General features: G+C 40.1%; 1 protein-coding gene across 4 annotated transcripts in view; it reads right to left on the bottom strand.

The window, feature by feature from the left end:
* Positions 1 to 21,918, bottom strand: part of axin1 (axin 1) — a 33,197-nt gene extending 11,279 nt beyond the window's left edge. For 2 of the 4 annotated variants that reach the window (XM_034142217.1, XM_034142221.1), the window contains exons 1-5: positions 15,469 to 15,628; positions 11,994 to 12,965; positions 4,848 to 4,988; positions 3,749 to 3,845; positions 2,098 to 2,235 (exon numbers count right to left, since the gene is read on the bottom strand). In XM_034142217.1, the coding sequence (XP_033998108.1) occupies positions 2,098 to 2,235; positions 3,749 to 3,845; positions 4,848 to 4,988; positions 11,994 to 12,889 (1,272 nt within the window). In that variant the 5' untranslated portion in view covers positions 12,890 to 12,965; positions 15,469 to 15,628. Of the gene's footprint in view, positions 1 to 2,097; positions 2,236 to 3,748; positions 3,846 to 4,847; positions 4,989 to 11,993; positions 12,966 to 15,463; positions 15,629 to 18,429; positions 18,616 to 21,782 lie in introns of those variants that run through there. The other 2 variants (XM_034142219.1, XM_034142218.1) reach the window with 2 other exon arrangements.
* Between the last annotated feature and the right edge of the window lie 260 nt (positions 21,919 to 22,178).

The raw sequence follows: 22,178 nt of genomic DNA, 5'->3' as shown, positions 1-22,178 counted from the left end.
CTAAGCTCAAATGTCCTTTTCTAGAAGCTCACTTGAGCATCTCTTGATGAAGGCAGTTATTTCATGCTTGCCTCCAGGTTTAATAAAGCAAACCTCGAGCTGTGTGATGGCTGCTTCTCTCCTTTCCAGGGCCAACTGTCCGCCTTGAGACTAAGTATTTGGGTTTGTGTACTGAGGGAGGTTTTGTTTGTGGTTGCAGAAACCATTTCATCCCCGTTCAAGTGACATCAAAGAAGCGACACGCTGTTCCAGGCTTACAAACGGCGGAGTGTGCAGGTGCTCCGTCTGATTCATCGCTAAGCCAGATCGCTGACAGGCCAAGGATGGAAATCTCCAAGTGATTCATAATGTGTTTTTGTTCCACATTCAAAAGGCTGGCCTCATTAATTCCATTAAGGATATACGGATTTAAGTCTCCTTTGTTACTGGAAACTTTAAGCCCAACGGACAAACACACAACTTGCTTTCTGGCTCAGAAAAGAGCTTTGATGGTTCTCTCGCAAATTACTGATACTAATAGTCTGCTTTTTAATACCATATTATTAGTCATCATTTGTTCTTTTATTAAAGTGAATCAAAAAGGTATGAAAGTGAAAAAAGGTGCTTTCATATCAACATTTGTGGAATGAGGATTAAACATGTGATCCTCAAACCCAGCTCAGACCAAGAATGTGAGAACACAAAACTATAGCAGGATTGTTCAATATAAAACATTGCCAAAACAATACAAACTCATCTGGAGCCAAGTCTATTGCACAATTGACTGATGAGTTGATTGAAAATAAAAGTGGCCCTATTTTTCTTTTGGGGTTTTTTTTCTTTCCTGCAGTGGGTTATATCGTTTATTTTGCATGTAAATGGTCTAAAAGGCTAAAATCCTGAAGTTCCCTCCAGAGGGAGATTCTCTCCCACACATATATAAAAAACCCTAAATTAACGCAAATATGGCCATTAAGGCCCAGACACACCAAGCTGACACCAAAGAACTGACACAGACGGACCCCCGACTGTTGCGTCGCCTCGCGTCTCTGCATCTTGGCCATGTGTCGCACTGGAACACACCGCAAAGACTTCAGCCGACGGCCAAGAAGCACGTACGAACTGCGCATGCGTGAGTGGCAATAACTCTCCTTACCAGCAGGCGGCGGTAGTGTGTATTCGTCATTCAAAAGAGGCAACAACCGGAAGACAGATAACCGAGAGAAGAAGAACAGACTGCGTGATATAAACAAACAACAAATAGCGTGTGCGTTCCATTTTCACTCTACAGCGAGAAGCTCATGGGGCTTTCCCGAACCTGTGTCGAGAGCTGGAGTTAAATGAAATCTCAGATTTGCCTTCTTAATAGTTTGTTTGGGTCCCTCACTTCCATTTCGCTTCTCATGCACTGATTCGCAAGCTGCACAGCCAATCAGAGTGATTTCTTTTGTCGACAGCCTTTGGCCGAAAAGGTGTCGTCACGGCTGAAAAGACACGACGGTGTGGGACACACCAATCTGAGTAGGGCGTGTCGACGCTCATCGTCGGCCTGACGCCCATCGACGGCCAAAATCGGCTTGGTGTGTCCGGGCCTTTAAAGGACCCCTTTAAGAAAAAGGCAAAGGCTTTTTTTGTTATACAATTTATTGTACTGTTGGCTGTATACCAAATAAGAATACTGCAGTTGTCATATATGTATTGTACAGACACAACAAAGCACATTTCTTGTATGTGTAAACATACCTGGCATAAAACCTGATTCTGAAGAATAGAGATTCCCCGCACTAGTTTTGTCCATTCTATTAACATCAAATCTAGAAAATGATCATCTGATAAATCCAATAAGAAATAGTTGGGTAAGGGAACCCGACTTTTCATTTTAATCTGGCCAACAATATTATTAGTTGTCATCAGTAGCCAACATGGCCCCATTCGACCTGAAGGTGATTCAAGGTCAGATCAAACACGTGTTCCTTTTTCTTCCTGCACTGCCTCAGTTGTATTATTTTAGAGGTCATTTAGGTACACACAGGGCTCTCATAACTCTTGTTAAACCAAAGTAATATAACAATGGATCTGCGTGTGCTTTAAACAGTATATAACATGAAGTGAACATACCAGTCGTACTCTCTTCAGCCGCTCCTCCAGCTTCTCCTGAGCCTCTCTCTCCCTCAGGACGCCCTCCAGCCTGCTGATCAGCTCTGCAGCAAACCTCTCCGGCTCCACGTGGATATCCTTTGGAATCCGGTTAGTGCGCTGGGGGAAAAAAAAAAGGTCAAACTGTAAAAGCACTCTCCTCTGTCACTGATGCATTTCTGTCAACACCATCTGGGCTTTTACCATCCCTGACCCTTTACTCATCTCAGATGAAAGAGTTGAAACTTGAGCGGGAAACATTTAAGTAAACAGTGTCGAGTGTTAAGATCAGAAGGGGTGGCACACGTCATCAATTACACTCATTTTAGGAAAGTCAAAATTAAAAGTATTTTGGAATAAGGGATGCAACATTATGTACCTCAAATGTAAATAATGATGTATCTGATAATCATAGATATTACGCCTAGATAATGTATTATTAAAAAGGCTATAACATGAAATAGGTATCAGAATGCATGGTTAGAGATAAACACTATGGCACATTTTTACCTTTATGATTTTGTTAATGAATGGAAAAAAATAGATGGTCTTTTTATCGAAAATGCGTATGGATTAACCCATACATACATTTCAGAATTCTGTATGTGTATACGCCCTTATACGAACCGCCCTTATAGACAGACATGTGGTTTTTCCTTCCTTGTTTTGTTTTTTGTGTTTTCTGTTTCCAATACTCAATACATATGAATGTGGAAAAACTTCAATGAACCCACAACCATTTTGTCAGTGATTTTTTTGGGAGTTTTTCAACATTATGGAGAATGTATGCTTAACAAATTGATCGATGCCTCGGTGTGTCTGAAATAGAGGTTGAAGCTTCACTTCCCATCAATAAAGAAATCACCTTGCAAGCTTTAAGAACATAATATACCTTCAATGAGCATGGCAAAAAGATTTCATAGTCGGCACTAAACATTTTTGTTTTATTTAATATTCTAAAATAGGAAAATAAACTAGGAAGAATAGCAAGTTTCAGTTTAAATGACACTATTCTCTCCTTAATGAAGAGATGAGTGACATTTGTTTCCTAGCTAATAGCGTGAGTATTTGCACTGCAGTCATAAAAATACAAAAGCTGTTATCTCCTAGTTGGAAGCCAGTTTAAACAAAGAAAAGGCTTGCAGTGACATTTAAAAAGATACCTACAAGCCCTGTCATTTCTCTTATTGCTGATGAAGGGATGTCATGATTAATTTGTTGGGGCAGGGAAACGTGAGAGTAATGCTTTGGGGATTTGTGCTCTACTACACAGTCAATTCATGCATCCTAATAGGACGCTACGTGTGGAGTTTTTAATTTGACTCTTTACTCCAAGGCCTAATTAGGGCCAGGGTGTTCCTACCAAGAGACAGGGTAAGCTGCAGAGGGAGGCATCAGGCTGTCACAGGGGAGGATTCATGTCTGCTAGGCTTCAGCGCTCACAGCTTAAGAGAGCATCAAGCTACATTTAGACAGCTTTCTCTTTCACCATCAGCTATTCTTACACTCCATCACACGCCCTGCGACACTGCACAGCTCAAATATGCACGTCTCCGATGGTGCAGGCGAGAAAAATAAGACAGTTTAAGAGAGGTGTAGAGGCAGAAAGTGAGAGAAGCCATGAATAACTCACTGGGATATGAGGTAGTGGCACTCGCCCATTTGCTTTGGCGCTTTCGTGCATCTCCCGGCGATGCTGTTTGCGGTATCTGTAGGGTGGAACCCCATCTCTGGAATTAACAACAAAGACATTTTCATAAAACATCCTCATGAATAAACAACACAGGCAGCTTTGAAGTTGAAGGCTTTTTTATTCTGCATTTTTTTTCCCCTACTAAAACACCTTGTAATTGTTGATAATCAAGTGCAGCGGGACAGGCTTTCTCACAGGCGTATTGTGTCCCTCCTGCACCACAAGTGGTCTGGCTGATTACAGTGACATGTTAACACTTCCATCAGGCTGTAAGTCCATGTGGGGTTTGGTCATGCTGGGTTTCACACTACACTGTGCTGGAAGCTCTGGACCAATTAGCTGATAACTGCCTCTAATCCATTCAGCTTCAAACACATTTTTTGTCCAGTTGTGCAAGCTTTGAAGTTTCTCATAATCCCCTAGTGCCATCTCTGAACCTAGAAAATATTATTTCTAAAATCTTCTTACTGCAGCACATGCCTGGTCTGCACGATCAACTGAAATACAAGTTGTCCTGCTAGAAAGGATCCCATATGGTACAAACCATTGGATGCTGGAAAAGGACACAATTTAAAGACTATGACTTTAAAGAAGTTGTTTTTTTAGGAAACATTTAAAACTGGTTTGTGTCTTTTATTTGCAAAAGAGGTCAGTAGGTTAGTATTTTCATTTCTGTACACATGTATGATTTTACATCAGCTAGGAGTCCGTTTTAAGGTTTGCTCTTTAGCATTAATGATTGATTCTAAGCTTCTACTGGTTCAGATAACGAGCAGATGGGGCATACGTAGCTGCTTCAATCATTAAGGTTAGCACAGTTTAAAAAATGCAGGAAGACTACACCCTTATTTCTGTCTTTGAGAAATGCTAACTTATAACACGTCTTCTTTTTTAATAACAACTGGGAAAACTAAGTATAATATTTGGTTTTGTCAATTATTTTGGTAATAAAACTCGTACTACAGCCAGTAGTGCAGCTATTCGTAGCATTTAACCACTGTAAGCATGACATGTGTGTGTGAGATGAGAAAATACGTACAGACTGCTGTCGGTGAGGGAAGTAGTGTCTGCGTCGCTGGACATACTCTGCTGCTCGCTGTCGTTGGCGCTGGTGGCAGGACCCATGGCATAACCAGTGTTCACATAGTACGGGTTGACGGGCTCACGACATGGTGCAGGCCTAGACAAAAAAGAAAATAAAGGAAATGCTGAGACAAAAATAGAGATGGATCATAACTTGATAAAGTCTAAATTAAGAACATAGGGTATTGCTTTTTTAAAGGGGCCCTATTGTGCTCAATTTTAGGTTGATATTTTGTGCCTCTACTGTGAAATTATTATTATTTCTTTCTCATACAGAGAAAGAAAAAAGATGCTGCAGCACCTTTTTTCACCCTCTGTCTGAAACCAGAGCCCAGTCTGCTCTGATTGGTAAGCTGGCCAGCTCTGTTGTGATTGGTCAACCACATATGGGGCTTTCACACCAACGCGGTTCCAGGGCCGGTTCGGAGCTAGAGCCTGAAAAGCACCGGTTTTCCTGTTCACACCGCAGTGGAGCCGCCTCTAAGCTCAGGAATCCGGTTTGTTTCAAGCACCAAAAAATTGTCTGCAGACGTCACGCTTACGTTGGAGGGGGGCGAGATTAACCTGAGCTAACAGTTAAAGGCGAGTACGGCAAATAAAAGTTGTAACAAGCAGTAGTGCTGAGCAAAGTGACTAGAACGTGACCACACACTTATAACAAAGAAAACACACTTTATAAAGTCAGGCAACACTAACCAGGCTTCGTGTGATTCTGTTTATTTGTACCTTACTTTGACCATCCGTTCGCTGTTATTGATCATTGTGGAGAGCAGGCAGACGTTTTGTTTTGTATTATAGCATGCTATCGGATGGAATCAATACATGGGCTTCACAGGTTGTCATGTCCGACTATCACAAGTAGAATCATAATGAAAAATACGCCGGTAAAATGTGCCTGTAGAAAACGGCTTATGCCACAGTAGGATAGCAACCACAAGTTGTCAAGATAGTCAGTTTAGCTTCAGTTGCTATGCTAACATCACCCATTTTATACCAGAGAAACTTTAGGGGGGGGGAGTGGTTCAGTCTGTGGGGGAGTGGTTCAGTCTGTAGGGGAGTGGACTTTGGACCGAAGGGTTGCCGGTTCACGTCCCCGATCGGACCAAAAAATACGGAGTGTGGACTGGTACTGGAGAGGGGCCAGTTCACCTCCTGGGCCACTGCCGAAGTTCCCTTGAGCAAGGCACCTAACCCCCAACTGCTCACTGGCACCGGCTAGACTGGCTGCCTCCGCTCTGACCTCTCAACTGCATGTGCATGTGTGCATATAACTGTATTTGTATGTGCATGTTCTAAAAAGTGTGTACTATATGACCTGTATAAAAACGCATGTGTGTACGACAGAGTGGAAACTGAATTTCCCCCTCGGGGGATTAATAAAGGTCCATCTTCTTCTTCTTTAATAACAGCATCAATTCATACTGAAACACATTCACTTATGGGGAATTGGGGATATGTATCAGCTGCTTGTGTGACAGTCAGACAGTAAATACTTTACAGTGGCCGCTGCCGTGTGAGCTAACCCGGAGTTAACAGGAGAATAAACTCCCGTGGAAGAGCAGCCAGCACTGCAGCGGTCGGTAAATGCCGCTGAAACACATTAATAAACAATGAACCATGGCACTCTGGAGAAAAGTACAAGGTTGGAGAAGTCGTTATTTAATTTAATCTGGCTTCGTATGATTAAAAGCAACACGATCATCGACCCGACGCAGTCCCCCGTTGTTGTTGTTGTTGTAGTGAGCGCCGTAACGCCGTTGGGGAGAAAATCAGCGACGTAAACGGTGACGTCATGACGCAGCAGCGGCATCACCAGTCGGGCTCTGGGCGGTGTGAACAAAACGGGGGCTGAAAAGAAGAACCGGTTCCGAACCAGAAAAGCTCTAGCACGGAGCGAGTTCAGGGCGTTCCGAGCTGAATAAGGGCGTCAAATGACGGCAAGACGCCCCCCTGGCGGAAACACTGGTGGGAGCATTAGCCAATAGGAACGTGAGTGTTACATAGTGATGTCACTATTAAAAGATTATTGCTTGTGATGTGAAACTTTTTAAACAACTAAAATCTCTATTTCGTAATGGCATTAACATTTTAGACCTCAAAACAACAAATATCAACATGAGACTCGTATCGTTGTTATTAGCAACACCAGCTAACCATTTAACATAACCTCATTGCTCAGCTTCTTATTCTTCATTGCCTGCAATTAGTCAGCCTTTCAGATTCGGCCACTTCCTGCTACTCCTCTCTCTTCTGTTATTGCTTCTGGCATAACGGGCCTTATTTATGGACGACATTCTGAGTTGTCAGAGTATGAAAAAGCACAGGTGTAAATAATGAAAGTAACGACGGCTGAATTCCATTTAGCTGCTATGATTTCAGAGTCCTGCTATTGTGTATGCTGGCTCACTGTAACTCTCACTCCATAGAGGCGAGCCGTCGTTACTGTTATTCGTAACATCTGTGTTTTTCAAAATGTATACTGTAAAAAACCTACAGCCAGAAAAAGAATGGTATAGGTCGTTGTATATAACGGTTGTTTGCTAGCAACAACTCATTTCATATTATTTCCACAGCCTCTGTGAGTACACCAAATACCATACAATATAGAGTATTGAATGCTGGTGTATGACCGCAAGTCTTATTTGGATGCACAACCTTGAAGAGCGTCTACTATAGATATAGCATTCAAGCTTCATTTGTCAACCTTCTCTCTTCTCACTCATTGACTTTGCTGAACACACTTCTAGCAGGGCGTTGTACACATGAATTAAAGATGTTAGACATTATCTCTTTTTATTCAAATTGGAATTCCCTGAAGCTTTTCTCCCTGTTTGGAATGCAGCAGCTCCCAGAGTTCAAAATGAAACCTTTGTGACCGACTGATTTTCATTAGCATCCGCGTTCAGCAACAGCGAATAATTAGAGCCAGGTTGGTGAAGAGCCGGGACAAATAAAAAGTGCACTCTACAGAAAATGAGTTTTAAGTTGTGATTGTATGTGGAAACGTTTCTGATGATGAGGAATGAAAGGAACTGACAAGGGAGAGAAGCAAACTAATTCAATCTGTCATCTGATGAAAGACAGATGAGATGATTTATTGAGCAGAATTGATCTGAAGCTGCAGCACCGCTCACAGTTGTCCTTTCCATTTGGGGAAGATTTATTTTGCATAACAAATAAATGAAAACAGTGGAGCACAGTTTCTGTCATCATATAAAATCACAGGACAGTCCCTTGAAAAATGGTTCAGTGCTGGATGTTTGTTCTAAAATGATTGTGTTGTTTATTAATCCTTATTGCTGCATATGATATCCAAAGAGGAGACATTAAATACAATAAAGCGGTCCGCGGTTAGCCAAGTTAGTAGAGCTGGCGACCCATGTACTGGTGCTAGGTAATTAAAAACAATTAAGTAGTTTTATATTTGTATTAATTCCACTTGAAAAAGAATGAAATAGCAATATGAGAAAAAATAAAAATACCTAGTTTTCCATCCTAACAAGAGCCTTGACATATTTGTATGTATTAACTTGCATAAAGAGAATTTAATCTAAAGACAAGGTAGCTGTGTTTTGTTAAACTCGTTTTTTTTTATATATGCATTTTTTTTAAAGACAATGGCAACAGTGTCCTCAGTTGACCTCTGTGTAATGAAAACCTCCACATGCCATTCCTTTCTGTCTCTCTCCGCAGAGCCTGCCTCTCATTGAAATCAAATAAACAATGTGCCTAAAGGGCAAATAAATGTCATACAAAAGAAAATGTATTATCATGTTATTATTATTGCTAAAGGACCAGTACCATAAGTGGTCATCCATATTGTTCTATTATGTTTGTCTCAACTTCAGGCAGGCGTGCAGATTATTAGGACCCTCAAAAGATCATTTAATAAGGAAACAACAACTTTTATTAAATGACAAACTGGATGAATTATTGCTTTTGAAGTTTACAAATTACGTGGAACGAGAAAAAACTGAGCTGTACACATTTCAAAAACCTCCCCAAACATCAATGAATGTATATCTCTCTCTCTCTCGTTTGAATTCTAAAAGCTGATCTGAAAGACTATTTAATGTCTTGTTTTGCCCGTCTCAAAAGAGATCAGACACAACTGATGGAAAAAGTAGCTTCAAAAAACAACAACGGGTGCTGCTGAAAGGCTTTTAAAAAAATGAAGTGGGCCTTTCTGTAATTCCAGCCAAATGCTTGATAGCTGAAATAATGATGTGAAAATACGCCCTTAACTGTGTGTTACGCTCTAATTAAAACTGTAGCTTTCTCTTATATTTTTGTGGACATTTCAAGCAAACATTGATCTCAAGTGAAAATGGCCTTTGGTTATGTTTTCAAAGAAAGAAAAAAAATCAAACGCAAACAAGCAGTTGGTTCTTCTTGTGTTGTGCAGATATAAGCCAGAAAAGCAGCATGCCAAAACTGAAGAGCGTCATGAAAAGAAAGCAGAATTCCACAGCTTCTAAGAGAACGGCAGGACTGATTTCAGTTCAGATTTAACTGGTCAGATTTGTTTTGTATGCATTGTGTTCAGTGTTTCAGTCACACAAGAGTGTCTTATCTGGAAGGTATTGTCTTTCTGTCAGCTGATCTGAATTCCTGTCCTCATAACACTGGTGCTGCAGGAGTAGAGGTCAAATAAGGGAAGGTTTCTTCAGATTTTCAATTTGAGGGACAACATTATTGCAAACTATACTATAGCAGAACACATATAAGGATCTTAAATCCCCCTTTTGAGTTTAGTTTGCAACATGTTGTTTTGATGGTTTTTTTAAATTGCAATTGGCCTTAATCCTCAGTTGAAGATGTAACCTTGTTACACAATAAGCTTTAAGTGTAATCAGCTGGGATATTAGCACAATGGTAGTATCAAGCAGACACTTGTGTTTTCATTAAGATCCTTGGTTGTTACACTTTCATTTGCACATGTTTGTAGCTAATGCTTAGCCACTAATTTGTTTAACATGATGAAATGTTCTTATATGGGAGGATCACAACAAGCATTCAGATTACTCCGAGCCGTTTAGGGTCAATCTGTGTCATTCTACCGGCTGCTGTGAATTAAGCCCGGAAGAAACAGTACGGATTAAGACCGGTTTTAGACCCGAATTGGTCGCCCAAACTAATTTTAGAATTGGGCCAGATTTCTGCCAGATGGGCTGTCATTAGACGTGCGGTTTGAGGGGGGTCACAACACTTGATTAATTCCTCTGAGCGGATTTTGGTTGGCCGTCTGTTTTCCTGCAAGGCTGTTGTCAAAAGATTTGTACATAGTAGGATAGCACAAAGTAATGCTGCCATTTTTCATTTTAGTTAACATGGTTGAAGTAGCAGTCAAGTTATTTTAACAAACCTTTAACTGGACCAGAGTGACCATGTGAGATGTAGTGTTAGTAGTCAAATCAGTGGATGACTGATAACAATAATGATGACTAAGTAAAATATTCAAGTGTCATAACTATATGGCTGTGAGTCAGCATTCAGTACTCTAAAACTGAAGCAGCTAAAGGTATTTTTACCATCTTTAAATTTGAATTTATACACCTGTGAATTTCCTACTGTAAAATGCTAAATGGTCTGCTGTGATAAGGCTTCAAACGTTTTATATTTACATTACATAAAGCATTTTCTTGTTCTTAACTGTCCCATGCAATAGTAGAAATGGTCATAACTGGTGTATGTGCAAGGTGTAACTTAAGTTGAAATAAGGGTATATTCATGCTACTATAAAACTAGAAATAATCCATTATGATGCAACAGTCAGCAAAAGTGCAAAATTATGCAAAGCACCAGCATTAGGTTAAACAGATGACTAACTGGATCTGCAAGAATCACAAATGAACACCAAAAGGCAGAAAAGTCGGTCATCGAGGGAAAAATAAAACAGAATAATAGCAGGAGGTCATTCTGTTAACAGCTGCAACCTCTGCATTCATACTGCTGAATTTAAAACAACTGATCACTGAATGTAATCCTAGTACAGCCCTCTTTAACTCTGTCCACATGTGTCTAAATGCTTGAAACCGAATAAGCGTTTCTCAGAATCGACCGGCCATTAGCAGATACTGCATAGCCAAGATTGTGACATCTGGGAGAATCTACTTTGACCTCTCACATTGAGAGAGTGAAAAGCATTTCAAATCCGAGAGAACATTATTTTAATCCCGCTGTTATACACATACTGATAACAGTAACACATTGCAGTGAAGCACAAAAAGTCACTTGAAATCCAAGTTTCTAGACCATCTGCTGGTATTGGTAGGTTGAGTTATTTGCAAATGTGAACCTGGGTATTTGTAGTAGTAGTAGTAGTTGAGGGCTTTAACTTGATTTGGGGGAAAAAACATTACTTTTGTATTTATTGATTCTGATAGTGTATGAAATATAACACATTTCCACCTTTAAGGAGCACATTGATTTAGAAGTAATTCAATATGAAGCAAATGTGCATAGTCATGTAAATGTATAGTCAGAAAAAGGGTGTATCCAATATTTAACTACAGCAGTCCCTGTTGCAATGTCTTCCTTTTTTTAAATTTGTTTGACAAGATTGTCATCCGAGTTAATATTATATTATAATAGCTACCAAATCAATATTAATGGCTATGGCATTAGAAAACAAGTTTAAGATTTCTATATTAAATAGTGAAACATAATACTTAAGTTATTAAGAGAAACAAATGATTGAAAATTCCGAAAAAAGTTGGAAAGAAAAACCAGTTTTCAGGGTAAGTGCTTTCATAAGGCTCTTCTTTAAACATAGGAGATTCTGAACTATTTTTCCTACAAAACCCTGTCCGATGGGAAAACACGAATCCCCCAGTACCTGCACAAGAAAAACCAAGAATACTACTTCAAACTTCTAACAACAAGTTAACTTCTACCGCCTCTGACATTTCCTCTGAATGCACCTTCTTCCTCTCATCTCAGCTGTCTCTGGTGCTACACTCACACTGTTTTCATCTCAGACTTCAAGCAGCGTTCATGGTACTGTGGGGTTTCAGGTTTATTTCTAATTCAGCAGTTTGCAGAGAATAAAGCTTTGCAGTTAGAGGTGAAGTTTCTTTTTTAGATAGCTGGGAGGATTTACCTGTACTCGTGACTGTCCTGGAATCTGCCGCTGTTGGCAACACGCTGCGGGACCGTCTCCATCAGCAGCTTCTGGGTAAGCCGGTTGCTCGGCGTGGGGTCACACACAGGCTGCTCCTCTGGCTCCTGGTCACATCTCCACTCCTCGTCTTCGTTTAAAGTCGGTAAATAACCCGACAATCCCTTTCCGTTCCCAGAAAGAGAGCTGTGATCGCTGAACAGCTTAGGGCTCTCTCCACCTGTCCGCGTATTTTCCAAATATATGTCAGACTTCAGAAACAAGGGATATGTGTTGTCCTCCATCATAGTCTGTATCTCAGTCTGAGCCTGGTCGAACATTGCAGGGTCAACGTGAAGTTTCATGACGCAGTCTTTGATGAAGGACTTGGTGGCCGGTTTAATCTGTCGGGAAACAATCCCATTGTTGTCCAGGATGTATTTCTTATAGATGGCTTTTGCCAGTTTGACTTTCTTTTCCTCGTTACCCTCATTGGCTTCGAGTTTGCGGAAGCCACTGCACGCAAACCAGAAGTCCAACATGTCCGCACACTCCTCCTGCTTGAGGAACGTCCTGAACAGGTGGATGCCATCTTGGTCATCCAGGAGGGAGTGGAGAGATTCGGCCCACTTTAAGTAAGGCGGAGTAGGGGAGGCACTTCCCTCCGGCTCATAACCAAGGTCCAAGTCGGGGCGCCTGGGTGTAGCCACAGACGACTCACATTTGAGGCTCTCGTTCTTGGAGGAGAACCCGAAGTTGCTGTACTGGCGCCCATCACTGCACACCAGCTCACCTTCTTCCCCTGGAACTGGAGGTCTAGGAGCATCCTCAGTGAAGCTGCCTCCCAGGTCTGCTAAGTAGTTCCTGTTGTCGCTTATGCTCATAGTCCCAGCATCCATAAACCACGTACCCGTAGAGCCCACACTGCACAACTATTAGATCCAGACCTCTACTTATTCCACTGCAAAGAAACTCCTGCAAGGGGGGAAATAAATAATGAGACACAGCTTCAGCACATCACTTAAAGGTAGAGTAATGCTAGCCTTGACAGAATGGTACTACAAGAAGATATTTTAATACTCATTCTCAGATTAATGATAAAGCACTATATTCAGTATAAATTGATAAGCTAGCAAAAGGTCAATCTACATGTCCCATATTCGCCATACTCCTGGTTTAAAGAGGATTAGTACCTCTAAGTGAATATTGCATGGTTCGCATTTTTATCAGATTTGCATGATAAACTCATGTGGCCAGTTTGCAGCTGAACATTAAAATGAATGCACTTCCTGCAGAAATCCTGAAGATTTGTAAATGTGAGACAATCTAATGCAAACCACTAATGCAGTACAAAGATTATGAACTGGTTTACCTTTTATTGCTATGCATTATGCACAGTATGCTTATAATATCAGCTGTTTACACTGTGATGATGTGACATATTTTGCTTAATATTTGGAGTACAAAAAACAATCCTGATATCATTAGAAAGCTAGGAATCTCCTCTTTTCAACAGTGTATAAAACTCAAAATGTGATTTCGATAGAGCAAGTCACATAAGGAATACAGTGAACTAACATTTGATAAGGTAATCAATACAATAGAACAACTGTCACAATTGGTGATGAAATCATCTCAAAAACAGATATGTCAGCACAAAAATACAAAGAAAAAGCATTTCCTGCACTCAATCTGTATCAGCAAATTCTGCAAGCTTAAGCAGACATTGAAAGCTTAAAATAATTTGGTTTATACTGTGGTTTGATAGTCTATAAAGTGTTTTGATTGTCTATAATTGTGCCGCACTGAGTCACATTCTGAGTTATGTGGGAGTGTTGTGGTAATCCAAGCCCAGAGTCGTGGCTTCAGTGCCGCCTGGCCCTGGAGGCAGCAAATCTACTCGGCAGCAGTGTGAATATGGTGTAGTGGTTATGTAGTGTGCAGTAATATCCTCTGATTTATATGCACAAGCATAGCATTACTTTACATAGCTACTGCAGTTACATCCTCTGAGATTTACAGTATGAACTCAATAATGAAGAAGTCTCTCTTCTATTAGCTGATATGAGCAGTGCTGCAAATTATACTTTATTGATCCTTGTATCATATTCTCTCTTCATTCCCCTGCCCGGACCCTCTGCAAAATAACTTATGATTTTAAGGGTTGAATGTCTCCTTCAAGGACATGTCATTGTCCTCATGTGTTTTCCCTGAGCTTTCTTGCTGAGCAACGAATAGTCGTGTGTATATCTCCACCTCTACACACTGTACATTCAGCTCATCATTAAGCTACCCAGATACAGTGTCAGAAACCATTTTAAGTGCCAATTCCCAAGTGTAGCCACAATGTAGGGGGGAAAAAAAGAGCCAAATTTCTCTATCGGTTTAAATTCACACATTTGCGCAGAAGCCAATATTTATTGAAAGCTGAGAGCAGGACAAAATCATGGTGTCCAGCAATGGCTCAAATCCTATGTATAGCTCTGTGCACTTGCTGTAATGGGTTTTGGGATTAAAAAGAAAATTGTGAAAAAATAAGATTTAGCATTTCAGTATTAAAAAAGAATTCTGACAGCTGGGTTTACACTAGTTGGGATTTCAAAAATAAATATTGTTTTAATGGTTGCCTTCGTACCCTTTAGGGCACACCCACTCTCTTGTCTTTTCCAATACAGCTACAAATCATTTTCCTGATTAAACAAAGACAGTAAAGACAACACTGGCCAACAGTGCCTTTTCTCTGCACAATCCTGAAGTGTGGGCAGCACGTGCACTGTGTTTAAGGCCAGGTGTTCTGCACTAATAAATGATAACCACAGAAAAACACGGGCTGTTTGAAAATAAGGATGCATGGTTAATGTTAATGCCGGTTAACCTAGCAGTCATCTCGCTACCTGTGTGTAATGATGCATCCGCGCCAGTTATGTTCGGTTAGCGCATTGATATTGAAATTAACGGTTCTGCGGTCACAGGTGTGAGGTGTGTGTGGCCTCACAGGACTATTTAGGCGTGATATCAGCAGAGTCTAATAAATGTCCCTTTTTTCTGCAACTGTATCCGTTTGTTCCCTTTTTGAAGTGAGCCTCTCATCACATTCATGTCTTGGCCTTTCCAGAATGAGCAGAACAGCAGCGGCGAGTGGGGGAGGGGAGCCAGAAACAAACTCCGTACACACACACATTCACATACACACACACACATACATACACAGTGCCAGGCCTTTCAGCAGCCGACCGACAAGTGCACAACTTTGTCACACTATTCACCTATTAATATCTGTACTGTGTCCGCTAACAGTCGCTAAACTAAACGAACAACAGGGCGACCGCAAACATTTCCCGTACCGTCAGAGGACAGAGGGAACCCCACACCGATCCCCGAACAGATTTACAAGCAGCAAAGCGATGGCACATATCTCCCGACTATACCGCAATCCCAATCTCTGAGCTCGGGAGGAAAAAAGTGACATATACTTCACCGGTGAAAATCTTCTTGCTGCTTTCGGGTGCATCGGACATTTGGACCGGCACACGTCCCCGCCAACAGTGACATGGTTGCGAGTAGCAAGACTTTAAAAATAACAAAGAAAACAGTCCGCTGTCCGCCTCTCCATGACTGTCTCTCAGTGTCTGTGCGGAGCGGAGGCTCACCGCTGATGATGCACAGCGCCTCGCCCGTTCACTACACACATTACCACTGTTTAGTTTGCTACATGTGCTACACTGCTTTTTTTCTGTCTCATAAGAATTACAATGAATATCTTGAAAATGAGCTCATAGAATTCCCTTTCAATCTCTTTGGTTTACTGAAATGTGGCTAAATTTCATAAAATTAGATATCTTACAGTAACATATATGTTTTTTATTCTAACCTCTATTGGGGTAGGAGGAAAATCCATACATTGAATATATGAATTCTATTACCATTGTAAGAATTCAATACGGATCTCACAAAGTATTTGTTTGTACGTTATAAATAAAAATGCACCCACATTAAAAAAGGCACAGCAATTTTGTTTTTCATTCTGGTGCACCTGCAGGACAACTCTGCATCGGCTGCATATTATATGTTGTCCTGCAGGTGTACAAAGTTTATGGAATAAAAAAATTAAATTGCTGGAGAGTGCCTTTTCTTGATTTTAAATCCCTAGTGTGGTTTAAACTGAAAACATGATAGGATCAGTTATTTGTTCAAGACAATGGGGAAGTATTAACAGGCAGTACTCACTTTGACAGGTAAACTGAGCCTAATTTATAAAATCAGTCAAGTGCCTCTTTAAAAAAAGTCCTTTATTTGCCCATTACACATCTGAGTGTTGCATTACAGTTTTAAAAGTAGAACGTGTTTGTTTGCAGGTTTTTATGAAACCTGCACCAGGTGACTTCACTGGGTCAGGTTTGTTGTTCAGTTAAATCAACCATGGTTCATGATATAACTGTACTGCTTGGTGGTGTATTCAGGTGGACTTTGTCGTTGAATTTTACGCCTAGAAGTTTTACTAGTACAGCTGACAGCGGTAAACATAGGGACATTTTTTTTACTTCAACACCTAAAGGACAATTTTCAAATAATCTAACTACCAGTCTCTACCACAAACTGAACACAGGCATAGTAACAATTCTTCTTCTTCAACAATATGCAATCAGTGGATTTCATGTCAGGTTTACAATGTAGACACATTGCAGTGACCTTGCATGACCTTTAAACAGTTATGATGCACGCAATGTAACAATAATTTCCTTCCGTTTGAATCATATGTATCCTAGCTCAATACTACCAAAAGCTTTGCAAATGCTATGTGAGGATGTTATTGGTTTGTTTATGTTAATTACTAACAAATCCAATACGCCAATTACTGAAAACCAAATCAAGCAGTGACATGCGTCTTCCGTTTAACACTGTGGTATTACAACAACAACGCAGGCACACAAAACGACTTAAAGGGCCCATGTCATGCTTTTCCGGTTATTACCCGTCCCCTTGTGTGTTAGGAAGGTTTTTATGCATGTAAACGGTCTGCAGAGTCACAAACCCTCAAAGTACACCCTGTAGCGAGTAAAACTCTAACACAGAAAATACCTGTCTATGCTGCCCCAGAACGCCTCGTTGGAGATTTCTCATTTTCCATTGTTTGCTTCCTGGGTTCTGTGACATGTGAACACCCAAAATCAACAACAAATGACCGGATTGGCCCAAATGGACCAATCCACGGAGCACCTCACACACCAGGATCCCTTGGCTAACTAACAGGGAGTCCCCATTGACTTGCATAGAGCTCCCTGAACGCTGGTAATAGACGAGTTGGGATCGCGGAGTAATGCTCTCTGCAGACCCATTCTCACAGCGTTATAAACCTTTTTCTTACTCAATATCAAGCCACACTTATTGTTTTTACTTCGGCTGTGAGTGTTTGTGTGTGCTCAGGATGAGTTTCGCTGTGTCTCGCTGTATCGCGGACCCGGAAACCTGTCCGCTCCTCGCAGCAACGAGCCTCGCAACGTCACGACCAATCAGAGCACACTGGGCTCACAGGGAGGGGGGGAGCAGGAGCTCCAACAAGCCGTTTAGGACAGAGAGTGAATACCTGGTGAATACACATACTATACAGAGATGCTGTATGAGAAACCAATGTGATTTTGGAAAATTGCACAATTTAAATCTATTCTAGTATACCTCAACAATGGCAATATGATCAGTAGAAATGGCCATGACATGGGACCTTTAAATATTGCGCCTTTATATGTACATTGTAACAACTACTGCTAATACTTTGAAAAAGACATGCAATGCTCCTTAACAGAACATTTACCACATATTACAGCACTGTTTGACACACTTAATCCTGTCATTACTGTGTGACTTTACAGTGCAAAGACTACATGATAGACCAAACGCAGCAATAAAGGCTTTCATTCCAGGAAATCCTTCAGCAGTCACACTGTTTTACTGAGTCTAAGATGAAAGGCTGATGGGAAACCATAAAAACATAAACGCATTTGATGATGTAATTACATCAAACCATTTGGCACTGTGAGAAAGAGCAGGCATATATATTTCACACCCTGTCTCATCTTATCACCTGAAATGCCTGCGCAAACTGAAAGGAAAAGTGTGCAGCATACAAAGTGCGTACAATATTTATGCCAGCAAGAAAAAAAAACATGAAAAAGAGCCAACACACTTCAGCTTCCTCCAGGCAAAATTGATTTTGGGCAACAATTTAAGCATCCTGATACTCAAACACTCCATTCTACTGTCATAGTATCGATTATTTTCTCTGACCATCTACTATTATTGTTTTCAAGCGTTTCAAGGTTCTCACAAAGAACCTCGACTGCTTCTGCCTTAAAAAAGCTTTCCAGTCTTTTCAAAGAAGACATGATGGCCATCTTAAATATATCCCATGCAAATGCTAATTTACAGATAAAACATGTTTTACCTTGAGTTTGATTGTCTTCCTCAGACATCCTCCAGCAGTACATCCATTTACTGAGGATTCCATAGCATTATGTTTTAACACACAGGGCTGCAGTAATGGCAGCTTCCCTCTCATCACCTTGACAGAAGAAGGCCTGGCCAAAGCAGAATGTCGCCATGACAGTTTGTCTTTTCCATCCATTTGTTCCTGAAGAGAGGAAGAGATATGTGTTAGGCCTGCTTCATACACAGCAGAAGGAACTAATGTATGATTATTACAATGGGTAAGACATGTACAGATATATACTTCTATATATGCTTCCATGTTAATTCATTGTTCTCTCATGATGCCAGTAAGATAAGGCAAGCTCCAGTGGGGGATAGTTACCATTAAAAAAGCACAACAATTTTGCTTCTACTTTATCATTCTATTACACTATATATCAGAAGCAATAACACTTATGACAGATTTACTTAAAATAAAACTTTATTTATATTACTTTATTAATTGACTTGTTGGGGTAAATCCACAAGCTACAAGAGAGAATAATCCCGCTTCTACTAATTTTGTTTGTTTCGTGGATGTATAAAATGTCTAATTGTTGAAATAGTAGAAGAAATTAACAAATTAAAAAGAATATTAGGAAAAACAAGTTCCTATTTTACTGCAACATGAAAGTGATGTACAAATAAATGTATTCATTATAATACAAAAATAAAAAAATATTGTGAAAAGAACCTTTACTTTTAGTTCTTTATAATTATTTTGATCCTAATACTTTCTACTGCTAACTCTCAAGAGGGGCTTGTTGAACATAATGATGTACTTATAAAAACGTTTTGATTACGATTAATCCGTTTTCATCATATCCAAGAGCATGTGACACTGTTGCTGTAGACATAACACATAGAGTCCCACTTGTCACAGTTTAGAGCTTTGAGATACCCCATTACTTCACGCATCAGAACCCATCAAATATCCTCAGCAGCAAAATTACATGATACAGGGCTTTTTTAAACTTCAGCAACAGGGGTAAGAGCCTTGCATTATCAGAGGGAGGGCTGTATGTGAAGAGAATCAAGGAAAAGTAACACTTTAGTAAATCTTAGGCTGCAGACAGCTAATGTGGGTTTTCTGATCAGTTCCTATACTTTGTATCTCTACCCATCAGTCAAACCTAATCAAAAGCAGTTTCTGAAATGAGACTTCTCACACTCAAAGGCTCAAGGTTATATATTTAGTGATGGAAATAAGTAAAGTGAAGAAATATGGGTTATCATGAAATTATGTTGATTTGTTATTATTGTCTTCCCCTGTGGACTTCTGAGTATCTACTGAACTCTGATGGACTCTGACCTTCAACTCATAGCATCACCCAGTTTGTTTTAAAACTGGACCATAGAAAACATATATTAACTTTTGATTTATTTTAAGGATGAACAAAGGTATGCTACAGGTCATAAGTGGATTCAAACTAATGATATTGTGGAGCTGCTATATTCCCTGTTTGGAAGTATGTAGCAGAGATAGACTCAAGTCATTTGATTTGGAATCGAGTCAACTCAAACCACTATTTCAAAATAGGATCAATAGTAAAAATGAAACCCTCTACACTTAAAAAATAACCTTTCAAACACTGCATACATTCATCATCACTGACCTGACAGGATTATCATACAATCATAATTTCATTACAGACAGCTTTGAGCATTCAGCCTTATATTACAATTGTTATTATCTACAATTCATGTATTCACAGTGCATTAATCCATCCGGTAAGCTGTATTTGCACCACTAAGACTTGTAACCCCTGCTATCCCCATACAATATTACAGGGCATTTTGACTTCTACTGGCAACCTACTTCACAAACATGTTTTACATTAAACTGCACCACAGATTCCAGTAAGTCCTGTGACCAGAAGGTTAGTAAAGTGAATCCCTTGAACAGCTAGAAATGTCTGGAAAGAAGAATGCTCTTCCCTTTCTCAGCAACTACAAACATGAAGCCCTGAAGCAACTGGCCCTGTGGAGCTGCTCCGCAGACAGAGGAACAATAGAAGGCGATTCTCCGCTCCAGATCTGGTTACTTATGAAATCAGCTAGGCTTATGTAAAATAAGTATTTTGTGTCAGAATAGATAAATACATCTAGTTCTTGAAAGCCTTCAATAAGAGACTCATTCTTTTTTGTGTTGACTGATCAGTGACATTTATTTGAATTAAAGAAAAAAGCAAATGGTGTACCTTTGCAAAAAGGTTATTATTATAATAGTTTTAAAGCAAGGTGTGAAAGATCTCAGTTTCTTATTAGGGGTTATTTTCAAGTTTTCAAATATTTGTTGAATTGTCATACATCCTTCTGCAGTTAAGTGTTACTAGAGGACAACTTAATGTTTCCCACTCAGTCCTTTCATTCTTTTGTTCCACCTGTCAGTGTGGATTTACACTCCCTAGTAGAGGCCTTAGCTGAAATAGGCTTATCTCTGTTGAGGACTCTCTGATGAACAAAAGCCCATTAAGACGTATAAATGAAGTGCAAACAATAGAGATGTTTACTTTATAAAACTGGCTACAGTATATTAAACAAATATAAATAAAAGTTGAGAAGAACAAAAGTAACAACAAGACAAGACAAGACATGTTAAAAAAAACGCTCAAAATTAAAAATGGTTAACATACACAGGGCTTTGAGGTTATATTCACACTCAAAACCGTTAATGTGATAGACTGAGTTATTATTAAACACAGGGTGTTCATTAAAAAAAAAAAATCATATTACATTTATTCAATGTCTGTGTTAAGTTCTGAACTAAAAGCGTAATTTCAAAAGACTGTCAGAAAATGTATTCTGGAGTCCTGCTGATGTCCTTTGTCCTGGCTGAATATATCATGACTAACAAGCCTTGGAGTGGATTAGGCACAGACGATTGAGCAATTTTCAGACTTGAGTTTATTTTGATGGATATTAAAGCTCACAAAGCACCATATTCCCACAAGAAGAAAACAATCATATTAAAGAAGGAACATATTTCCTATGGGGATATAATGACAAAGACATACATCCGTAACCATGTACCAAACGGTGAAAGTGCAATGTCAGACGTCTGCTGGCTTGGAAAAAATGAAAATTAATTTAAGCCTTTAGTCTATCGGGCTCTTCAGGACTCTGGTCATGGGATGCACATTCACTGGTCAAATCAAATGATTTGCTTCGGTTTTGATGAAAGGGAGGACACAACAAAACCAGTATGGCACTGAGAGGAGCAACGATAACAGACATAATAGAGCGATACACAACACAATGGAAAGTTGCTGGTAACCGTAGTTTTCATCCTCAGAGATTCAAAAGCAGACATCATACCTGCTGGTTTACCTTACTGTGAGGTTCTTGGTTCTGTTGTGTTGAATCGCAGACAACTCCCACCGCTTTTTTATGGATCGAGTATAGTCCTTCGTAGTCTGCAGTAAAGGCTGCCGCCATCTTTAATCACAACAGAGTCCATCTGTCGATGGTTCTTCCCTTTCTACCCTCTCTTTCTCTGTTCCAGCCCTCTCTGTTTGTTGTGGGGGGTTCTTATTTTCCATCCAACATCAAACCACCACATCGACAGGCTCATGGGCCGCCCAGTAGGGGGGCAGCTTGAACATGCTGCATTGGCTGTTGTCCTTTTCCAAGCCGCAGATTAACTGACCACATTTATTTTTTCTCTGAAGGATACAGATAGCCTGTAAAAAAAATATCTCAGCTCTCAGGCCTTTGATTTCAACA

The sequence above is a fragment of the Trematomus bernacchii genome, unplaced genomic scaffold (assembly GCF_902827165.1).
Source record: "Trematomus bernacchii unplaced genomic scaffold, fTreBer1.1, whole genome shotgun sequence".
In the NCBI taxonomy this organism is placed as follows: Eukaryota; Metazoa; Chordata; class Actinopteri; order Perciformes; family Nototheniidae; genus Trematomus; species Trematomus bernacchii.
This window is presented reverse-complemented; position numbering and strand designations above follow the sequence as displayed.